General features: G+C 51.0%; 1 protein-coding gene and 1 pseudogene across 2 annotated transcripts in view; one reads left to right on the forward strand and one right to left on the reverse strand.

Moving 5' to 3' along the window:
- Positions 1-1,237: 1,237 nt before the first annotated feature.
- Positions 1,238-20,013, forward strand: part of ITGA11 (integrin subunit alpha 11) — a 135,649-nt gene continuing 116,873 nt past the window's right edge. The window contains exon 1 of one of the 2 annotated variants that reach the window (XM_066342837.1): positions 1,238-1,403. In XM_066342837.1, coding sequence (XP_066198934.1) covers positions 1,352-1,403 — 52 coding nt within the window. In that variant the 5' untranslated portion in view covers positions 1,238-1,351. The remainder of the gene's footprint in view (positions 1,404-20,013) is intronic. The other variant, XM_066342836.1, reaches the window with a different exon arrangement.
- LOC136377947 (small nucleolar RNA SNORA38) lies at positions 19,786-19,901 on the reverse strand (annotated as a pseudogene).

A 20,013-nucleotide genomic window follows, 5' to 3' on the forward strand; every position in this document is an offset into this window, starting at 1 on the left:
TAAGGAGAGGTGAGGATACCAAAATACAAAACAGGGTAGCTACCAAGAAAACAGCAGAACGCCCACTACTATACTTATGTGAACCTAGGTTTTCTCACCCCCCAGGACTCAGCCTGAACATCACCTGCTCTGGGAAGCCTTTCCAATCCCTTCCAGACAGAAAACTACATCTTCTGTGCACCCACATACCACTGCGCTCACCCACCCATCCACCTACCTACTGTGTTCCTGGTACAGAGAGGGAAGTGAGGGGACTGTTCAGTTGTGAACCAAACAGAGATTTCTACCTTAATGGTGTTTTCAGTCTGGACAAGGAGAGAAAAAGTTAATCTAATGATTACTCTGATTAATGTGTAGTTTCTCTACTAAATACAATGGAGAGAGAGAATATGGCATGTATCTGTGGGTGGGACCTGGTGAGGATAAGGAGAGGGACGGAAGGCTCTCCCGGGATCGATGAGGGACCTCTGCTGTAGCTCTCACCACACTTGCCTCCCTCCCCTCTGTCTCAGCTCGCTCCCCTGCTGGAAAGACCAGCCTCCACACCCAAGGGTTGCAGTCCAAGGCCTGATTTAAAACTTGTGCAACAACTGTGCATTGAATTTAATTGTCAGTGGTTAAAAGCTGAGAAGAGAGGTGGCTGGGTTCCAAAGAGCTTCCCTGTTATGGTGAAACTGGGCAGAGAGTCCTCCTGGAGGCTTTGGAAGGCCTCAGGTGTAAGGGATGGGGGAGGGTCTGCATTTATTCCAGGGTCCGAAAACACTAGACCTTTCTATTCATTCTAAGTCCCAGGGTGCGGGGAGGCAGGGGCATGTCTCAGAATAGACTTTTGATGGACATCTACTCCCCTTGGCTAAGGGAGATCTGAGTCACCGCCCCTGTTCCTGTGTCACCTTAGTACCCCTCTCACCTTTGTGAAGCTCTTTCCTCTGGGAAATGGAAATATAAACCACTTTTCCTGGACAGACGCTAAATTGGGTGACGATGGTGTATACAGAAAGGTGCTACAATGGCGAGGTGGTTCCCAAATGCACCTCTCTGGGGTTTTCTCCTAAAGCATAGGTGGAGAGTAAGGGAGAGGTCTGGGGACTGCGTCCAGGCGGCAGCATGCCGCCTGCCCAGGTTGCAGGGGGGCCGAGCCTGGACAGGAGCCAGGGCCCGGAGTGTTGACCCGCGCCCCTCCCTGCCGCTGGAGCCCTCCCACTTCCTCTGAACACGCCGGCTGTCAGGGAGCCGCGCGCGCGGCGGGCGCGCAGTGCAGGCTCCGGCGCCGCGCCCAGGAGGCTGCCGCTCTGGCTTGCTGCCCCCCGCCGCCGCTCCGCACCGGGCACCCGCCGCCTCGCCGCGGGCCATGGACCTGCCCAGGGGCCTTCTGGTGGCTTGGGCGCTCAGCCTGTGGCCAGGTACGTGCCTCTCTTGCCTCCCCTTTTCCTCCGGGAACCTCTCCCTGGCCCACCGGGCCTCGGATCCAGCTGCCAGGAGCGGGACACGGCGCGCCTCCGGGGTCCCACCTTGGCTACTCTCGGGGACGTGGGTCCCCCGGGAACTGATTGCTGTTTAGCGGCTCCGCCAAGTTTCACAAAAGAGGGGGGAGGCTCGCGGACGCGACTTGGAGCCGGGAGTTTGGTGTGTTTGAAAAAAGTTGAAGAGACTCGAGTTAAAAAGCGCTGAGGGCTGGTGGCTTCACTGGACTCCCGGCCACCTCCAGGGGCCACGCTGGGGGTTTTGTGCCGCCACCGGGGGCACTCGGGAGTCTCGGGATCGCAAAGGGCGCGCGGCCCCGGCTGGGAAGGGGATGGGGTGCGCGGAGCGAGCGCTGTCTCGTTGCCCTCCTGCCCGGCGCCGAGGGCGCATCTGCAGTGTGGAGAGCCGGGCGCGGCGGCCCCGGACAGCTGGGGAGCCCTGGGAGCCGAGGGCCGCCCAGAGACCCACCGTTCAGGGACCGAGCGAACCTCAGGGCTGTCAGCTCCAACACAGTGGCTATCCGTCGTCGGCCGGACCAAAGGCGGCCGGGGGGCAGCTTTGCAGTCCAGAAACCCCGGGAAAGTTATCTAATGACACTCGGAGTAGGAACAGGGCATCGCTCCCCTCCCAACCCATGCTCAGAATTATTCAGTTATTCAATATTTCGGGGAAGCCGCTGACCGGGACGCGCGCCGCCGCCTAAAACACTCCAGGTGTCGGCGCGCGGTGGGGACCTAGGGCCGGCAGGGCGCAGCGGGAAGCGAGAGGCTAGCCCTAGTGTCTCCGCCCTCCGGCACCGGGCCTCGGCTTCCCTACACCGTGCTCCCGGGCGGGACCTGCCACGCGGGGGCAGCGGCCAGCAACGCTGTTTTAAGGCTTTCCAGGCCCCTTCACTGCGCGGGGATGAGCGACCGCTTGGGGACGGGCTACTCGGCCTTTCCTCCCCTTCTGCGTGTGCTCCAGGCTGGGGCTGCGGCTGGTACAGAGGGTCAGATGCAGTGGCAGCGGAAGAGGCGCCCTTAGGGAGCATAGTTGGAGACGACCCCCCCCCCCCCCGTTCACTCTCGTTCACCCCAGTTCCAAGGTACCACGGAAACAAGTGCACCCCACACCTACACCTATCGGTCCATCTATATAGCAGAGCTTGAGGGAGTGTCTCTGTTGAAAGGGCCTCTGGTTAATGGGTTAAATTCAGACCCTAGAGTCACAGTTGAAAAACATTGACGCGTTAAATTGGGGTGGGATTGGAGAGGGCAAGGGAAAAGCTGTAACTAGGCCCGGAATACATCTAGAAACCAGCTTCAGGAGGAGGTAAAGTGCACTCTGGGTCATTTCCATGGGAGGGAGACAAGTCTAGCAACTGTCTTCAAATCACCAGGAGATCCTGCCACAGGAAAAGAGAGTGCACTCCTGTGTGACTCCAGATAGATGGAACCACCCCACCGGATTCTGAGATGGCGAAGCTGCCTTGGGGGCCAGAGTCAGTGTGGGCCTTGGGAAACGAAGAGCAAAGTCTTTGAAATCAGATCTGGCCTCCAGTTCTAGCTCTGCTTCGCACTAGCTGTACAACCTTGGGCAGACTATGCAGTTCTCTAACAGGCTTCCTCCTTTGTGGAATGGAGTAAGAAAGTCTGAGTTCAAAACACTGTTAGGATAATTAGAGAGGCACTACAAGAAAAGTCCTTAGCACAGGGCTTGGTGCACGGTAGGGCTAAAGTAGTGGTTGTTACTGTTGTTACACAGGGGTGATGTGGGGGTGGGGGAGTGAGGTGAAGGATTGGGACAGGATTTGTGACTCAGAGCTCCCTCTATATGGAGAAAACCACCCCTGAGTTATGTTTGGTCAGTTTGGGCTCTTGAAATATGGGATTCATTAAACATATCCATCAATGCTGGAACAACATCTGTTTGCAAGGAGCTGGAGCTGTGGCCCAAGCATGTATTCGATCTGGGCCCTGCCTGGAGCTGAGAACAAGGCAAGATCAGGGAAAGCTAAATAAACAGAGGCACTAGGGTATGAGTGGCACAGAGAAGGTAAGGGCTGCTATTCAAATGGGGAGTTCAGTTCCCCACTGATAAGCAAAGGAGTCTCCCTGGAGGAGAAGATACCATTTGAACTGGACTTTGAAGGAGTATATAGAATGTGGACAGGCTGTAAAGTGGGACTATTCATGCATTAGAGTTATTTCCTGGGACTAGATAAAGAACAAAAAGGTGAATATTTTAAAACCACAAAGGTGACTCTGGTCAGTGTAGACTCTGAAGATTGGAAGCGTGGCAGTGGTCACTAGGCTCCTTCCCCTGGTTCCGGGCAGGATTGGTGTTGATCTCTCACCTGTGCATCACATAGATTCAGTGAGAGGATCACCAGGAAGCTTGCCTGCTCGTGACTGCAGAGTTTGGCTGGGCAGGGAACCTGTTATGGGCCGAGTTGGAAGTGTCCTCATTGACACCATTATGAGTTCAGAGCCTCTATCTTTCCAGAGCTGCTGCTGTACTCTGGGCAGGGTGAGGCAGTAGGCAAAACTATCATGAAAGCCAGAAAGAAAAGTAGACATGCCTAAAGATTTTTCCAACTGACATTCAGAGAGAGCAGATTCATTGACTAAAATTTGATCCATAGTGCATCTGTAGTAAGGATTGATGAGGTAACAATTCTTTAAAACCCAGTCTTTATTGAGCGCCTATTATCTGCCAGGCCCCATAAAGACACACAGGGCGATCAGACACAGCATGAGAGTAAAGGCCCTGGGCTCTCACTGCCTGGGATGGGTATGGGCTCTGCTAGTTCTCTGTGCTCTTGGCAAGTTCCTAAATGGCTCTATGCCTCAGTTTTCTCACCAGCAAAATGGGAATAGCAATAACAGAATTTACGGATTTATCCAGAGATGAAATGAGTAAATGTATATGAAGTCCTTGGAAAGTTCCAGATGCATATTAAGCACTGGAGGAGATTGTTTTTCTTCTCCAACATCAGCAGCAGCAGCAGTGCTCAAGATACTGGCTATTGAGTAAGGAATCTGAGGACACAGAGATGTAACTTCAATCTCAAGTCCATAAGAGAAGTCTAGAGGGAGTGCCGGGGTCCTGGAGGCTCAGAAGAGGCCTACATGCCACGGCTCGAAGTAAACCTAAACTTTCCTCGCTCTGCCTCCCAAAGTCTTGATCATAATGGGAACTCGGGAGAGGGTGGCGCCATGGAAGCTGCCTTCAAGTTAGTATGATTTTAGTGTGAGTGTTTTGTGGTATTGAAGAACCAGGCCACTTAGCATGGCTTTGTGTCCTATGGGTGGCGGTCTTATTCAGCAGAAAAGCCTTGTGTAGAAAAAGCACAGTACTAGGCACCATGGGTGTACAAAGACTGAAAAGACCCAAGCCCTGCTCTTCAGCTTCGGAAGAGCAGAGAAGGAGATGAAGTTGTCACTTAGTCTACCTCACTGCCCACCCTGCTGGGAGCTTGTCAGCCAAGCCTCTTAGTTTCCATCAGCTGAGAAGCTTCAGAAGCCTTCCCCATCAGGCACTGGGGGCCCTCAAGAGATGGGTGTGTAGTGTCACCCTCTTTCTGCTTATTCACCACACCCCCATATCAACCCACAGTAGACGCCCCAGAGATGCAATGTTTATCTCCTCGCCATTGTCCTTGTTCCAAGCCTACCCACAGAGGGCTGTGGGCCCTTGAAGAACTCAGGCTAACTGGAACTCACCTTGATCTTGCCCCTTCTGAACCTCTTTCTGTTCCCTCTTGTCGTGAATGCTTCTTCCAGTAGCAAGAACTTCCCTTCTATTCTCTCTCCCCTCATTGCTTAAGCCAAAACTATGTTCTTAGATGCCTTGGCGTGGCTCTTGTTATAGAAAAGGAAGCTTGGAGAATGTTAAAACCTTCTTTTCTCTCCACGTCACCTGACATTGGAGATTATTGTCTCACTATAGGCTTCAAAAATCTTACTTTGGGAGTCGAAGTTGAGCCATGTTCTATTGCAATTGTGAAAAGGAAGGATCCAACATAATCTTCCCCAGGCAATGACAGCCTCTGGCTGATTTAGGGAAAGTCAGCCACAAAACAAGCTTTAAACATGCACTAACATTTTTAAATGCTGGTTCTCATCACTTAATGCCCTTGTCCCACCAGCATCAAGCCATGGGCTACATCAAGGATTCATAGCCATTTAAAACTATTTTCCCCAAAACAATTGTGATCTCCAAAGACGCCCAGAGGCCCTCAATATAAAGTGCTTGTTATAGGGAGCTGCGGTCCAGGTGGGGACCGTCCCCAGCCCCCATCACGTAAATCCTAACTGTATGAATTCTTTGTTACCGGTGAAGAGAGAAGGGGAAGGGAGAGACTGGAGTTGGTCATCTTGTAAACCAAAAGTAAATAAACTCCCCCAAAAATTCCCTGAAGGGTTTTCCTACTATACATTTATGACCCGAGTCACAAGATGAATAAAATCCCATCTGGAGGAAAAAATCAGTGTGGTCCAACCCCTCCCTGTACTGTCTCATTCCCCTTCACCCATACGTACACTGCTCAACGGGAATAATCAGCATGCCTGGCCGGGGAGCCCGACTGCCTGCATTAAAATCCTTTCCTCTTGGGTGACACTCGGTAAGCCCTCTGGGACTCACTTTCCTCAACTGTAAAATGGGATAATAATGACTTCACAGGATGATGTGAGTATTAGGCGATCTTACATGGTTTATTCATCTCAAGTGGTTAGAACGGCATCTGGCGCCCAGTAAGCCCTCAATTAACAGTAGCTGTTATTACCCTTCTCATCATTTATTATCTGATTGATGCCAGCCGCTGTGTCAACCACCTCTTCACATCTCAGTTAGGCCTTGAAATGGCTACATTAAGTCATTACTGCAGTTACACATGAGAAGTTAAATGGCTTCTCCAAGGTCCTGTGATTGAGTAAGAGATGGTGTCAGGATTTGTCTGACCCCAAAGCTGCTGCTCTTAATCCATGCATAATATCTCTTTAGGAACTGGGCCTAGAAGGCATAGAGGGACCATAAGATGCCTTTACTAAAGGAGCTGTCCATGAGATCACTGAACACGTGACCATTCTCACAGGGGCAGCAACCCAGGGCTGACAACTGTCTCTTCAGACTCAGCTAGACAGTGACTTCTCAGTCCAGATGCTGGCTTGGTGAGAAGTGGTCCTCACATGGTGCCTCCTAACATGGGTGCCTCTCTTTCTCACTTGCATCCTGGTTCAGGGTGAGTAGGGCTCTACCACATGCCCCCAAGTGCCCAGTACTCTGGACCACTCTGCCCCAGAGCTTCCTTTCCAACCCACCCTCATGGTCCAGGCTGGCTGTTCCTCTCCTCCCTTCCCACCTCTGCCCGCTTTCCCCTAATCAAAGCCTTCTCTGAACTCCAGGCCTGATGAGTTCATTCATGCTGAACAACACTTAATGAGTGATAACAACTCCATATGTCCTACCCAAAGGGATTTGCATTTTAACTGGTCTGTGCCTTGATCCAGAGAAATAAAGGACTAACGGTGAAACTTCAGACACCGGGACCAGCCAGCAGACAAGATAACTGAGGCAGAGACACCTGTCTGGCGTGGTTCAGGGGCTCAGTCCGTCTTCACCGCCGGGGCAGGTGCTTCCTGCCCTGGCCCTTGCAGATGATGACAGCCTTGTCCTATGACATAGAAGAAGCCAGGCTGTGGCTTGAGTGATGCTCTTCTAAAGCAGGCAGAGGTTTTTTTCACGTGGCAAGTGGGGCGAGTGAGGCAACTTGCTATAGCAACACGCTCTGGGATTCCAAACAGGATGACACAGAGAAGTGGTTCCTGCCTCTGCAGCTGGGGCTCACGGCTTCCTTCCCCCAGCAGCACCCCTCAGCTGGGCCAGGCTGCCAGGAATCCTGACCCTCAAGATTTCTGTGGCCTGTTTCTTTGCAAATTGAGAGGACTAGGCCTCAGGAAGGCCATGGAAAAATCATAAAATGAACAAGTGGCTGCAGTCTGCAAAGAGCATTTCCATATGTTTGTTCTTTCAGTCAGGATAGGCCAAGTGAGGCCAGAGGCCATGCCAGTGCTTCTGTGGGCTTTACATCGGTGGGGAAACTGAGGCTTTGGAAGGTAGAATCATTTCCTGTGATTTTTCCCAAGGTCACTGGGAACCCAGGGGCAGGTCTTCTGGCCAAAGATGACATTAGAAACCCAATTTGCTACACCCATTAGAGAAACTTAAGGAGAAAGCAATGCTTCAGCCAAAGAAATGAAGTTCTGATGGTATCGATCCTACATCTACGGCAGGCAGGTAGGGCAAGGTCATTGAAATCATTCTCTGTAGACCGCTGGGGGTGTCTCCAGTGTCCAGCATCCTCCCTCTCAGCCTGGCCTTTAGACCACCACCACCTCCCCTGCCAGGGAGAAGGCCACAAAGCAATGTCTGTCTCCCCTCCTTCTACTGGAACTGCTCTTTCATAGCCCCTGATGTTCAGCAATTGGTGGCAATCATAAAGTTTCATAAATAATTTATAGACAGAGCTCTTCTCTGAGTTTATTCACACCAGATACCACACATGCAGGACCAGCTACATAAGCTGTGGGACTCGGGGAAAGATGAAAACACAGGGATCCTTGTTTAAAAATTATTAAGAACTTCAAGATGGCCACAGGGGAGCATTAAACCAAGCAGAGGCCCCGCTGAGTGTGGGGCCCCGAGCGACGGCAAACTATGAAGCTGACCTTGCTCATGTGGTTGTCCCCACAGGCCTGTAGTTTGGCAGAGTCACCATGATTCCACTTTACAGATGAAGAAACTGAGTGGCTTGTCCATTTGGTCAACATGTACTGAGCACCCACTATACGCCAGGCACCACCAGGTTCTGGGGATTCCACAGCCTCTGCCTCAGGAAACACGGGTGGTGCGGGGGGGGGGGGGGCGGCATGAGGGCACAGACCGCACACAGACTGCAGGGCTTGTGCAAAGTGCTGGTGTCCACAGATGCAGGGGTGTCCATGGAGCAATTCAAGGGCACACAGAATTCAAAAGATGCTTCTGTCTCCACTTACTGCCCCAAGACCACTTTGAGAAGTTTGGGGGAGACCTTCGAGCATTTGACACTGGGCTCTGGAGGAGTCAGCTTGGTGAATGCAAGAAGCCACAACTTGAAGTTGCTGGCCTTTCTGCAGTTTCAGGTGTTTGTACTTCTGTGGTCCTGCTGGGAACACACTTAGCACTTGTAAGTAAGGGGTCAGTTCCTCCTCAGGTTCTTTTGCCTGCTCACCTGGGCCTCCCTTCTTGGACTGTTGTGAAACTGCAGATGGTCAGTAAATGCAGTGTCCTCCATCCTGAATGAACAGAATGATGGGATAAAACAAACTCTCTGCCCAGGCCCCTCCCCAGACCGTGTCATCACTCTCCATAGTGGAGTCCAGCTTTGGCATTTTTTTTAAAGCTCTCCAATAATTCTAATGGGCAGCCAAGGATCACCAGTGTAATCTAAACCTAATCGCCAATCAAGCAAAGGAGAAAATGCCATCCAGGGAAGAGAAGCGATTTGCTCAGGGTCCCACACAATTAGTGACAAAGCCAACATGTCACCAGGGCTCCTGACTCTCCGTTCTTCTGGTGTCCCCCCCCCCCCCAGCCTGAAACTGCGCAGGTGGGAGACACGACTTGGAGTCAGATTTGAGAAGGCTGAGTGCCAGGTAGAATTTAGGGGTAAATTTCCTGTGATTTTCCTAAGGTCACTGGGAACTCAGGGGCAGGTCTTCTGGCCAAAGGTGACATTAAGAACCCATCAGAGAAACTTAAAGAGAAAGCAATATTGAAGAGTTATTCGTTGGTGCCCCAGCCGTGTCCCCGCAAAGCTATAAGCTATTGATCATTGTGTGGCCCCAAGTGGAAGACCCAGGGAAGACAAAGAGGGACTACAGGGACTGGTTTGGCACAGGATCCTGGTCAGAACTGCCCCCAGACAGATGGGGCAGCACAGGAGCTTGGGGGGAAGGAGGTATCCAGCGGGGGGTGGACGAAGTCCATTAGGGTCATTCTAATTCCTTGATTCTGAGCCCTGCTGAAGGTGTTATGAGTGTTGAAATGAAGGAGCCCCCGACTGGGTGGGGAAGCAATGCTTTATCACAGAAAGACAGGAGGCGGGCCTGGGGGCAGAGCTGGAGGGCCCTGGAAATTCTCTGTCTCCAGCCCAAACTCAGATATTATTGTGCCTCTAGCCTCAATCTACCCCAGACCTTCCTCACAGAAGCCAGAGTGAGGCTAAAACACGGGCTGGGTTGAGCAGTCAGTCCCCTGCTTAAAGCCTTCAATGGCTCCCTATTGCTATTGGGTTAAGTCCAGACTCTTTAATAGAGCTAACCAGACCCTGAAGGGGTGGTCCTGGCCTGCACTCAAGACTCACCTCTAGCAGCACCAAGGACGCCTGCACATCCCTACAGCACCCCCACTGGGCATCTTAGCTTCTCAAATGCACCAGCTTTCTCTAGCCTTCACTCATATTGTTTCCTATGTCCCATTCTACCTCCTTTCTCCGGGCTGCCTCCCACTTATTCGTCAGGCCTCCACCTGGGCACAACTTCTTCTTGAAAGCTTCACCTGACCCCCTTAACCAGATCTTGAAGCCCCACTTATGTGATCTCAAGATACCCATACCTCACCCACCAGCCAGTATTATAGTGGCCTGAACATCTTCCCCCACTGAACTGAGAGCAGAAGCCACATCTCCTGTGTCCCCAGCTTTAATACAATGTCAGACATAGTAGGTGCTCAATTAATAAATGTTGAATGAATGTAGGAACTGCCCACCCAAGTAGACAAAAAGACATTTAAAGGAAAGATAGATGTCTTAAATTTCTTTGCACATGCATCCCCCCCCCGCCCAAGGGGTCCCTAGACTGTATAAGCAGGCCCTGTGCTAGATGCTCTGGGGGATAAAAGATAAGAGGTAAGGCCCTGGCCGGTTGGCTCAGCGGTAGAGCGTCGGCCTGGCGTGCGGGGGACCCGGGTTCGATTCCCGGCCAGGGCACATAGGAGAAGCGCCCAATTGCTTCTCCACCCCCTCCCCCTCCTTCCTCTCTGTCTCTCTCTTCCCCTCCCGCAGCCAAGGCTCCATTGGAGCAAAGATGGCCTGGGCGCTGGGGATGGCTCCTTGGCCTCTGCCCCAGGCGCTAGAGTGGCTCTGGTCACGGCAGAGGGACACCCCGGAGGGGCAGAGCATCGCCCCCTGGTGGGCAGAGCGTCGCCCCTGGTGGGCGTGCCGGGTGGATCCCGGTCGGGCGCATGCGGGAGTCTGTCTGACTGTCTCTCCCCGTTTCCAGTTTCAGAAAAATACAAAAAAAAAAAAGATAAGAGGTAAGTCCTGTCCTTTAAGGATTTTATGGTTTAGTACGAGAGAAGATCCCTGGATAAATAACTCTTAATACACAGCTGTAAGAGAGCTATAGATAAAAGACTCTGGAATTTGAGAGATGAGAAGGAGATTATTTGTAAATGCAGGAAGGGTAGAGACCACATATGGCCAACAGCCTGATGTCTCTGCTCTGCAGGATGCTGAGTATGTACTAGAGCAGTGATGGACAATCTTTTGAGCTTGGTGTGTCAAAATTCGCCCAAAAACTGAGCATAACTCGGGTGGTGTGGTCACTTTGAGAAAAACGGCCTAACCGGAAGTCCCAGAACTAGACGCTCTGTGCCGGAGTTCTGTTGTTTTGGCCTACAGACCTCCAGCACAGAGTGTCTACACTACAGCAAATGTTTTATCCTCGGCTACTGCACCTGGCCATGCAGGAGCCGAGGATGAAACGTCCTTCTCGGCATGTGGCCCTCTACTTCTCTGGTATGCAGCCGCATGCAGCCACGTGTCATCGAAAATGGCTACACGTGTTAGTGCTGACACGAGTGTCATAGGTTCGCCATCACGGTGCTAGGGGGAGCTACCAGAAAGGACAGAGGGCCGAGACTGCTGAGGAAGGACCCAAACACCAACTCGGGTATTCAGATTTAGCAAATGCGGAGCCACTAGGTTTTTGAGGGAGGGTAGTGGCATGTTCTAGTCTGTGTTTGGAAAAGCTCCAGGGTGGTGGGGTGTGGACACCACAGGAAAACAACTGAGAGCAGGTGGAATGATAAGACGGGCACTGCAGTGACCCAGGTTGGAGGCCACCAGAGCCTGAAGTGAAGGTGGTGAGCTAAAAGAGAAGGGACACTGTGAAGGACAGAACGGAACAGGGCCTGGTCGCCAGGGAAGGACAGGTGTCAGGAGGCCCAAGGGCAGTGCCACTGACCACTGACCTGAGGATGAGGAGGTTTGAGGAGGGGACGTTGAGTCAGTCCGGACATGTTAATTTTGCAGGGTTCTTGGGGCAAGTGGAAGTAGCCCTCTGGCAGCTGGAAATGTTGACCAGAGCTTGGAAGTGAGCCTGTCACATATGTGTGTGTGGCTTGGTGGCATGCAGACCTGAGTGAGAGGGAGCACCCCAGCCTGGGGCCTCCTGTCCCTCCATCCCCTTTCCAGGCTCAGAAGCAGTGATTCATGCCCCAAACTTAAAGAAAATCCGGGTTCTGATTTTAAAAGCCTTTCAGAGCAGAAGAAACCAGGGCGAGGGCCAGGCCAGACCACAAGCCAAACATCAGCTGTGGAATGTGCTTGCTGCCGGTGGCGAGGCCAGCTGGGGCAGAGGCTCTGGCAGGCTCCGCAGGAGACTCCCCGGTTGTTCTGAATGTGTTGAAACCATCACCAAGATTGTCCCTGCTCTTTTCTCTCTTTTCAGTGTGGATTTATCCGCCTATGTTCTCACACATCTTAAAACTAGGCCCTCCTACCCCCCACCCTAGCCTGTCAGGTCCACTGGTCCCACATCACACTTGCTGTGAAAGCTCTAGTCTGCCATTCATTCTCCCACCCCTGGTCGGCCTGGAGGACTGTGACCAGGAGCAGGCAGGAAGCTGGGGGCCACCCAGAATGACTCCTACGGCTTGTGGCAGCAGTCACCTAACTGATCCCCTTGCATCTGCCCTGTCCCCTTGGGGTCTTCCACCCAGTAGCCAGAGGGGTGCTGGTCATATCATGCCCTGTCCTTGCTCTGCTCCACACCCTCTAGGACTCCCCTGCCCACTCTGAATAGGAGGTCTGTGTCACCTAGCTCCCTCTGCCTTCCTGACCTCATCCCCTACGGCCCCACTTGCTCATTCTGTTCTACCCGCAGCTTCCAGAATATTCTCCAAACATATCAGGCACCTTGGACTTTGCACGTGCTATGCCTAGAACGCTCTTCACTGAAGAGCCTCTCTCACTTCCTTCCGGTCTTTACTCCAGCGTCACCATCTCATGGAGGCCTTTCTGGCGCCCTTACCGAAAATGTCAGCCTCCCCCTTTGCTTTGGCCCTGCTGAGGTATTTCTCATGGTCTGGCATTATTACCTCTTTATTTATTCACCTTATTTATTGGCTGTTTCCTCCAACAAAATGTAACCAGGAGAGCAAAGATTCTTGTGTGTTGTGTTTACTTATGTATCCCAGGGTCCAGAGCAGTGCCAAATCATCTAGTAATAAATAGTTGTGGAATGAATTAATTAGTCGGTGAAAATCTCACCCAGCCGGGCCTGCAACAGCCCGTGATGCCACTGATGAATCCCCTCTGAGGTTAGCATCACCCTCTCTCCAGTCACCTTTCCCGAGACGCCATTCCCCTCGGCGGGCACGCATTTGGTCCTGACGCTCCTGGCTTTTTTCCCAGACCCGTAGAGGCTAGTGACAGGTATACAGGGCAAGGAGGGCTGCTGAGGGGGAGGAGGGGCTGCTGAAGGGAAGAGGGCCTTAAAGGGGGCACACCGGGCCCCAGCCGCAGTCCAGGCTGCCCCAGCTAGCCCTACACTGTTATTTACTGTGACTCAGAAACACAAGGAGATGTAGGAAGGGCCTTGTTTTACACAGTGCAGACCTAGGTATATATTGGGACTTCCCAGGAAACAAGAGGAGTGGAGCAGAAAATGCCTTGTTTCCCACAAAAGGGTAGTGATTCAGACATATCCATGTACCGAAGAACACAGCCTTGTCATTTAGTGCCCCAGAAGGAGCTGGCAGTGCCCAGAAAAGATGGCAGGAGCTGAACAGTAGCCCCAGGTTATGATCCAATCCCTGGGAACCATCAGACCAAAATCTGCCCTGGTGGCTTGGGAGATGCCAAGAAACCCATTGTACAAGTAGAGAGACTGAGCCTGAGCCCAACAATGTTCATATGAGGGTCATGTTCCACTGACCTGGCATTTGAATACTGGCCCTGAAACTTATAACCTTGGGCAGGTCACTTCCTGTCTTTGGAATGTATAATTTAAGTGATAATATCTATCTTGTAGTACCAGTATGAAAAATTAGAGATAATACTGATCACCACACTAATTGTCTGGCAAGGATGAGGGGCTCAACAAATGTTTATTTATTGCATTTAGCAACAGTAATACTTGCTAACGTTCCCTGAGGGCTTCCTTGCATCAGGCTTTGTTCTAAGTGCTCATCTCCTCGATAACCCTGTAAGAGGGTATTATTTCCCCCACTTTAGGGAGGAGGACCTGTGGTATATAGAAGTTAAGTAACTTATGCAAGATCACTTAGGTGATAGAGTCACAGGCTGGGATTTGAACCCAGGCGTTCTGACTCCAGAGACTGCAATTCCGAGAGGTTATGTGATTTGCCCAAGGTCACACGGCTGATGCTAAACACCTGAGCCAGAATCCAGATCCAGGCTTGGTCATCTTGAAAGCCTGCCTTCTCTCCTGCTTTTCATGCAAGGTCTACACAGCTTTAGACATATCTATGGAACACACTAACTGCTTTCATTTAATAATTCTCTCTAAATTGACTTCAACTCAACTGCCTTTTTACTTAACCTCTTCCTAAGCAATCATTATTGTGAAGTCTAAGTTTTGATTGGTTTGTAATGTTTTCATATCCATTAAGTAAACATATGAGTAGTCAAGTTTTAATGTTCACTCTTGTCCCACCTAAACTCTTCTCGCCCATCATGCCATGGGGGATGCTGGGTCACAGTGTGTAGTCCTAAGGAAGGACAGACATCCTCGTCCCTAGTCTCCCAGAACTGAAGTGAGAGGAGCTCAGGTTTGACTGTGGATTTTTATAAATCAGACCTAAACTCCATCCACCTGCATGACATGATTTCTTTCTTAGCTGCCCTGACTCTCTCTCCTTAGAGGTTCGACCAAGGCCTTTGCAAGTGCCATTACCCCCTTGGCGCTCGCTGGGAGGGACCGAGAGAAGTTGACAGGCGTCCAGGCAACAGCACTGGCCACTCTCTCTCATGCACAGTTCACCAGGGTGAGGCCCAGGAGAGCGCTTTCCCGCCGCCGCCTGCTAGCCGAGTCCCAGACTGCTTCTGCGGTGCTGCTTGGCTTGGCAGCAGCCCCACTAAACTGATCTCATTGCTAACAGGGGCCGGCCAGGGAAGAGGGGTCTGCCCAGGGATCCCCACTCATGAGGGCAGAAGGAGCTTTTATTTGGAACCAGAGGCCCAGATGAAAGCTTTGATGAGCATGGGTCCGGTCTAGAGTTACTGGGGTGGGATAGAGAGGGATGTTGTGGTGGAGCGAGGAGCCACAAGTCTGTTGCCCCCATGAAAGAAGAGGAAACCCCTAACTCTCTCCCTAATAAAATGTCTTTAGTGGATATAAGTTAAAGTGCAGAGGAATCTTTTTGCTTTTTCTAGGCCCTAGAAGCTCTAAAAAGACCTCCTTTTCCAGGAAGCCCTCCTGGACCAGGAGCAAAGAAATGGGCATATTTCTGTGGGCCGCTCCATTTTATCATAAGCACCCCTACTCTCCATAAGGCTGTCTGAGCCCTTGGGCAGTGGGCACTGTTCACTTGGCTTCCCTCTTACTTTCTCCTCCTCTATGGAACATCACACAGTCCTGCCCTACCTCCCACACACGTCCCTTTTAAGGTCTGACACTGCCTTGGGCAGTTCACACCAGCCAGAATCCCGTCCTCTTCAGAGCCTGGTTCTGCTCAGCTTGCTGGGCCATAAAATAGCTATAAAGTAATTCACATAGGGGGTTTCAAGGCTGATAGAATATTAGAGTGACCCTACTCCTTATTGATTTTTTTAGGAATGGCTGCTTAAAACCAGCCGTGACCTAGCCCAGATGGATCAATCTGAGCTAACCCTTAAAGTTACAGATGTGGAAACCCAAGCCTGGTGCTTGACAACGTCTTTCACCAGCTGGACCCTCCGAGCCTAGGCTGATGAAACAGCCCTGGGCTGCAGATGACAATCTCTGAGTCAAGTTCAGGCTCTATTACTAAATTTGAGTGAACCATGTATCTTCTTAAGATATCTATTTCATCATGTCTAAAATAAATGTGTCGCCTTCCTGACTCCAAAAGCTCTTTGGGGCTATGCTCCCATGAACATTTCCTGAGCAAGAACCTAGAATCTGACTCTAAAGGCACTTGTAACATGAGAAAGAAGTTGACAACAGGGACTCTATTTTAAAGTAACTTTATCTAGCACATAAATGGACCCAGTGCATGGTTGGCCCTTTCTCATCCACAGGTCCATGAGGAGTCCTGATCCTCAGTACCAGGTATCTGCCAGGGAGTGAACTTGGGACCTGAACATCCTAGACAAGTGGCCACCTGTGGCTTGCGTCCCTGCAATGACTGAAAGCTCACAAGGCAGACCTTTTGTTTTCCAGCAAAGACAGATGGAGTCACAAGCCCTTGCCTCTTCTAAGGACCTAAAATTGGCAGTAGACATTTGGGATAGTTTTGAAACCATGAGTAACTGCCATACACCAAAGACCAAAGAGCTTCTGCATAGCCCTTATGGAACCAAAACACTTCCACTACCCAGTATCCTCCATCCCCACCAAGCCTAGCCAATAGCATGCAGCTTAACTCAGGCTCTGGTGGATCTTTGTTGAGCTCTGTGCAGCCAGAGAACTTTGCAGATGGGTGTGGGTGTATTCACTGTAGGGCGGACCCTGTAGGCTTGGAAGGGAAGGGCCCCCACAATTCCTTTTTTTAGTTTGCATTCAAAAACCAGGGGCAGACAGGCGCAGCCATTCTGCAGGTCCTCACTGCCCTAGTTCCTCTCCTCCGAGGGAAAGCCCTGCCACTAATTGCATATGCTGAGCCTTGTCTTGCTCTTACTTTGCCCAAACACTCCCTGGCATGGGGCTAACCCCGGATGCACAGGGCTCTTGATCCACACACCCATGACAAGCAGAAAATAATCTTAGGAGTTGGGAAACCAAACCCAAGTTGTCTGAGCTCTTTGAGCTGGTTAGTATGTCAGGAAAGGGAGGGACACATTGTCCAATTCGGCTCCCTTTGAAATGGCCCGTGGCCAGGATCAGAGTGGGAAGAGCTGCCACGTACAGCTATACAGGCTGCGCACCACAGAACTCAATCAGCTTCCGTGTCAACAGCACCCTCTGCAGTTGTGCAATATAGTGCAGCGACCCTAGGAATCAGAGGTAAAGAAAATGGTAACAGGGTACATAAAGTGGCTTCATTAAATCTTATACAGGGACTTAGAGATTGAGCATCTAGACCAGTGCGGTTTTTTTTTTTTTTTTATAGTTAAGGAAACAGGTCCAGGAAGAGAAAAAAACTGCTCTTAAGCCATAAAACAAGTCAGAAGCCATGCTAGGATTAGAACCAGGGCTTCTGAAGCCAAAGTCAGAATTCTAACTTCCCTCCCTTCCTGAGGCTTCGAGTACCACAATCCCTTCAACTCCTTGTTGGCAAGTTAGTGTGTGAAGCTCCAGAGCCCTAATGCTTCCGTTCATTTAGGAAATTCTTTTAACAAACTCATATTGAGCACCTGTTGTGTGCTAGGCGTTGTTCTATCAATAGATGCCAAAAATAAAGTAGGGAGATAGATAGATACAGTCCCTTCCAGAGTTCTGGTAAACGTTTAACAACCCATTCTGGTTCTTAGTGTGGGGAGAGTCCTTTTATGTAACATTTGCCAATTACCGTGGTGTAAATCCTTCCAACAGGGTTAATTTTAAGCCACCAGCATGACATCGCTGAATGGGAAGAATTACACAGTCAGCTCTGAGCAGGTCCAGCACCTCACTGGTCCCTTCCCTTGGGTCTTAAGCTTCAGTGGGAGGGGAGGCAGTGTCCAAGTAAGCAAGTAGCTTATCATCATCTATAATTATCTTTCACTGTGAAAGAAATAAAGAAGATGCTTTGAGAGAGAATAATGGGTTCTCCATAGCACAGTAAGGAAAGATTTCTCAGCGGCCACGACATTAAAACTGGAGGTTGAGAAGGGGGCGGCTGAACAAAGATCTTGGGGAAGAGCATTCAGGCAAAGGGCCTCGAGGTGGGAAGAGCTTGGTGCATTGGAGGAGCAGGTGGAAAGGCAGGGCGGCTGGAGGAAGAAAGGCATACAGGTCATGGCACAAGAGCAGGCAGATCCTGCGGGGCCTGGTGGGCCCTGGGTAAGGGACTGGAATCTACCCTAAATGCAGTGGTAGGACCCCAGAGCGTTTTTAAGCAAGAAAGCGCCAGGATCTGATTGGCATTTTAAAAAGATCACTCTGGTTGCTGTGAAGAGCATACCTTGTCGCTGAGCAGAAATAGAACCGAGGGACCAGTTAGAAGGCTCTTACAAAAGCCCAGGCACGAAAAGATGAAAAGGACCTGGTCTGGTGCTACCAGAAGAAATAGAGAAGAGTGGACACACTCGAGAGGAACTGAGGGGGTAGAACCTGCAGGATTTGTAGGAGGTGAAGGGAAATCCTGGGGAATGGCATTCATGCTCCCGAGTTGAGCAATCAGGTGGGTGGCAATGCTGAGACAGGGAGGCTTGGGGGAAAGGCAGCAGGGAAGGGAGAGTCTAGGAGCCTTTCTGGTCTTATGCAGTGTGAGATGCTACGAGATGTCCAAGTAAAAATGTCCTATGTGAAAATGTTCGCCCTGGCCGGTTGGCTCAGCGGTAGAGCGTCGGCCTAGCGTGCGGAGGACCCGGGTTCAATTCCCGGCCAGGGCACACAGGAGAAGCGCCCATTTGCTTCTCCACCCCTCCGCCGCGCTTTCCCTCTCTGTCTCTCTCTTCCCCTCCCGCAGCCAAGGCTCCATTGGAGCAAAAGATGGCCCGGGCACTGGGAATGGCTCCTTGGCCTCTGCCCCAGGTGCTAGAGTGGCTCTGGTCGCAACATGGCGACGCCCAGGATGGGCAGAGCATCGCCCCCTGGTGGGCAGAGCGTCGCCCCTGGTGGGCGTGCCGGGTGGATCCCGGTCGGGCGCATGCGGGAGTCTGTCTGACTGTCTCTCCCTGTTTCCAGCTTCAGAAAAATGAAAAAAAAAAAACCAAAAAATAAAAATAAAAAATAAAGGAAACTGTTTGAAAAGATTTATGGAACTGTTTAAAAAAAAAAAAAAAAAAAGTGTTCTATAGGCAGCTAGGCATTGATCGTGGGGCTCAGAGGGCTGGTCTGGGCTGAGGGGGTGTGATCAGGGTTCTCGGGGGCCTGGCCCACCTGGAAGTGAATAGTAGAAAGCAGCAGTCCAAGGCTGCTGGGTCACATCTCTTGGATCCAGTTTTCCACACAGCTTGAGGTCTGTGCTTGTGGGTGGGGTTGGGTCTGGCTGATCAAGACTTTACTGCACATTAAATGAACTTACAACTAAAAGATTCATAATATCGATATTAATATGTTTCCATATTCTTCATGGAAGCTCTTGAAAGCTTATGGAAAGAGGTCCATTTTGATCACTTTCCCTACTTGGAAAAAAAGATTAAGTGATATAAGGCAGAAAAATACACTGGCTTCTCATAAACTTGTGAGTCTTAATCCTGAAGGAGGTGGCTCGTCTGTTCTCTGAAGGCATGAGGTGGCTGTCCCAGGCTGGGAGCAAAAACAATGTTAATGACAACAAATTTCAACCTGGTGTTTGCTGTTTTCAATTTTTAGGCCTGTTTTCCATGAGCTAGACATCTGCTTAAACAGCACATTGGTGAACATCTGATTTCTTTAAAAAACTGAAAGGGAGCCCTTGCTCTCTCCAACACTTGCTCCTCCTTCCCTCTCCCCTCTTGGAAGGCTTATGCGAGTGTCCCTCTTTCAGCGGGCACCCCAACGTGCCCCTACAGGCTCCTCCAGAACCCCCAGCAGTGGGGCCCTTCCCGCTCCATCAGGCTGCTCAGCCCAGGTCTGAGTGTTTCTGATTTAGGGAATTCTTCCTTAGATACTGCTGCAAACGCTTCGGAGAGTTGAGGGGACATTGTGATAAAATCACTCGTTAGCCAGCATTTGTTTATCTAGTACCAAGTAAGACACTGAGGGAGCAGATTTGATTTTTTTTCTTCTATGTGGGATGGTTGATCTTGAGCCTGCGCAGAGCAAGCTGGCTCCAGACTTCTCAAGTCCACATTTCTTTGCCTCCAATTCTTACATGTCCAAAGACAGGGAATGATAGGAGGATTTTTTTTTTTTTAATGAAACACGAAGCTGAAGAAAGGTAAGCTGGCAGGGCTGGAGGGCTCCCAGGTGGTCAGCAGCCAGCGTGTATCACAAGGCATGGCAGAGCCTAGCT

Source organism: Saccopteryx leptura, chromosome 6 (genome assembly GCF_036850995.1).
Source record: "Saccopteryx leptura isolate mSacLep1 chromosome 6, mSacLep1_pri_phased_curated, whole genome shotgun sequence".
NCBI classification, from domain to species: domain Eukaryota; kingdom Metazoa; phylum Chordata; class Mammalia; order Chiroptera; family Emballonuridae; genus Saccopteryx; species Saccopteryx leptura.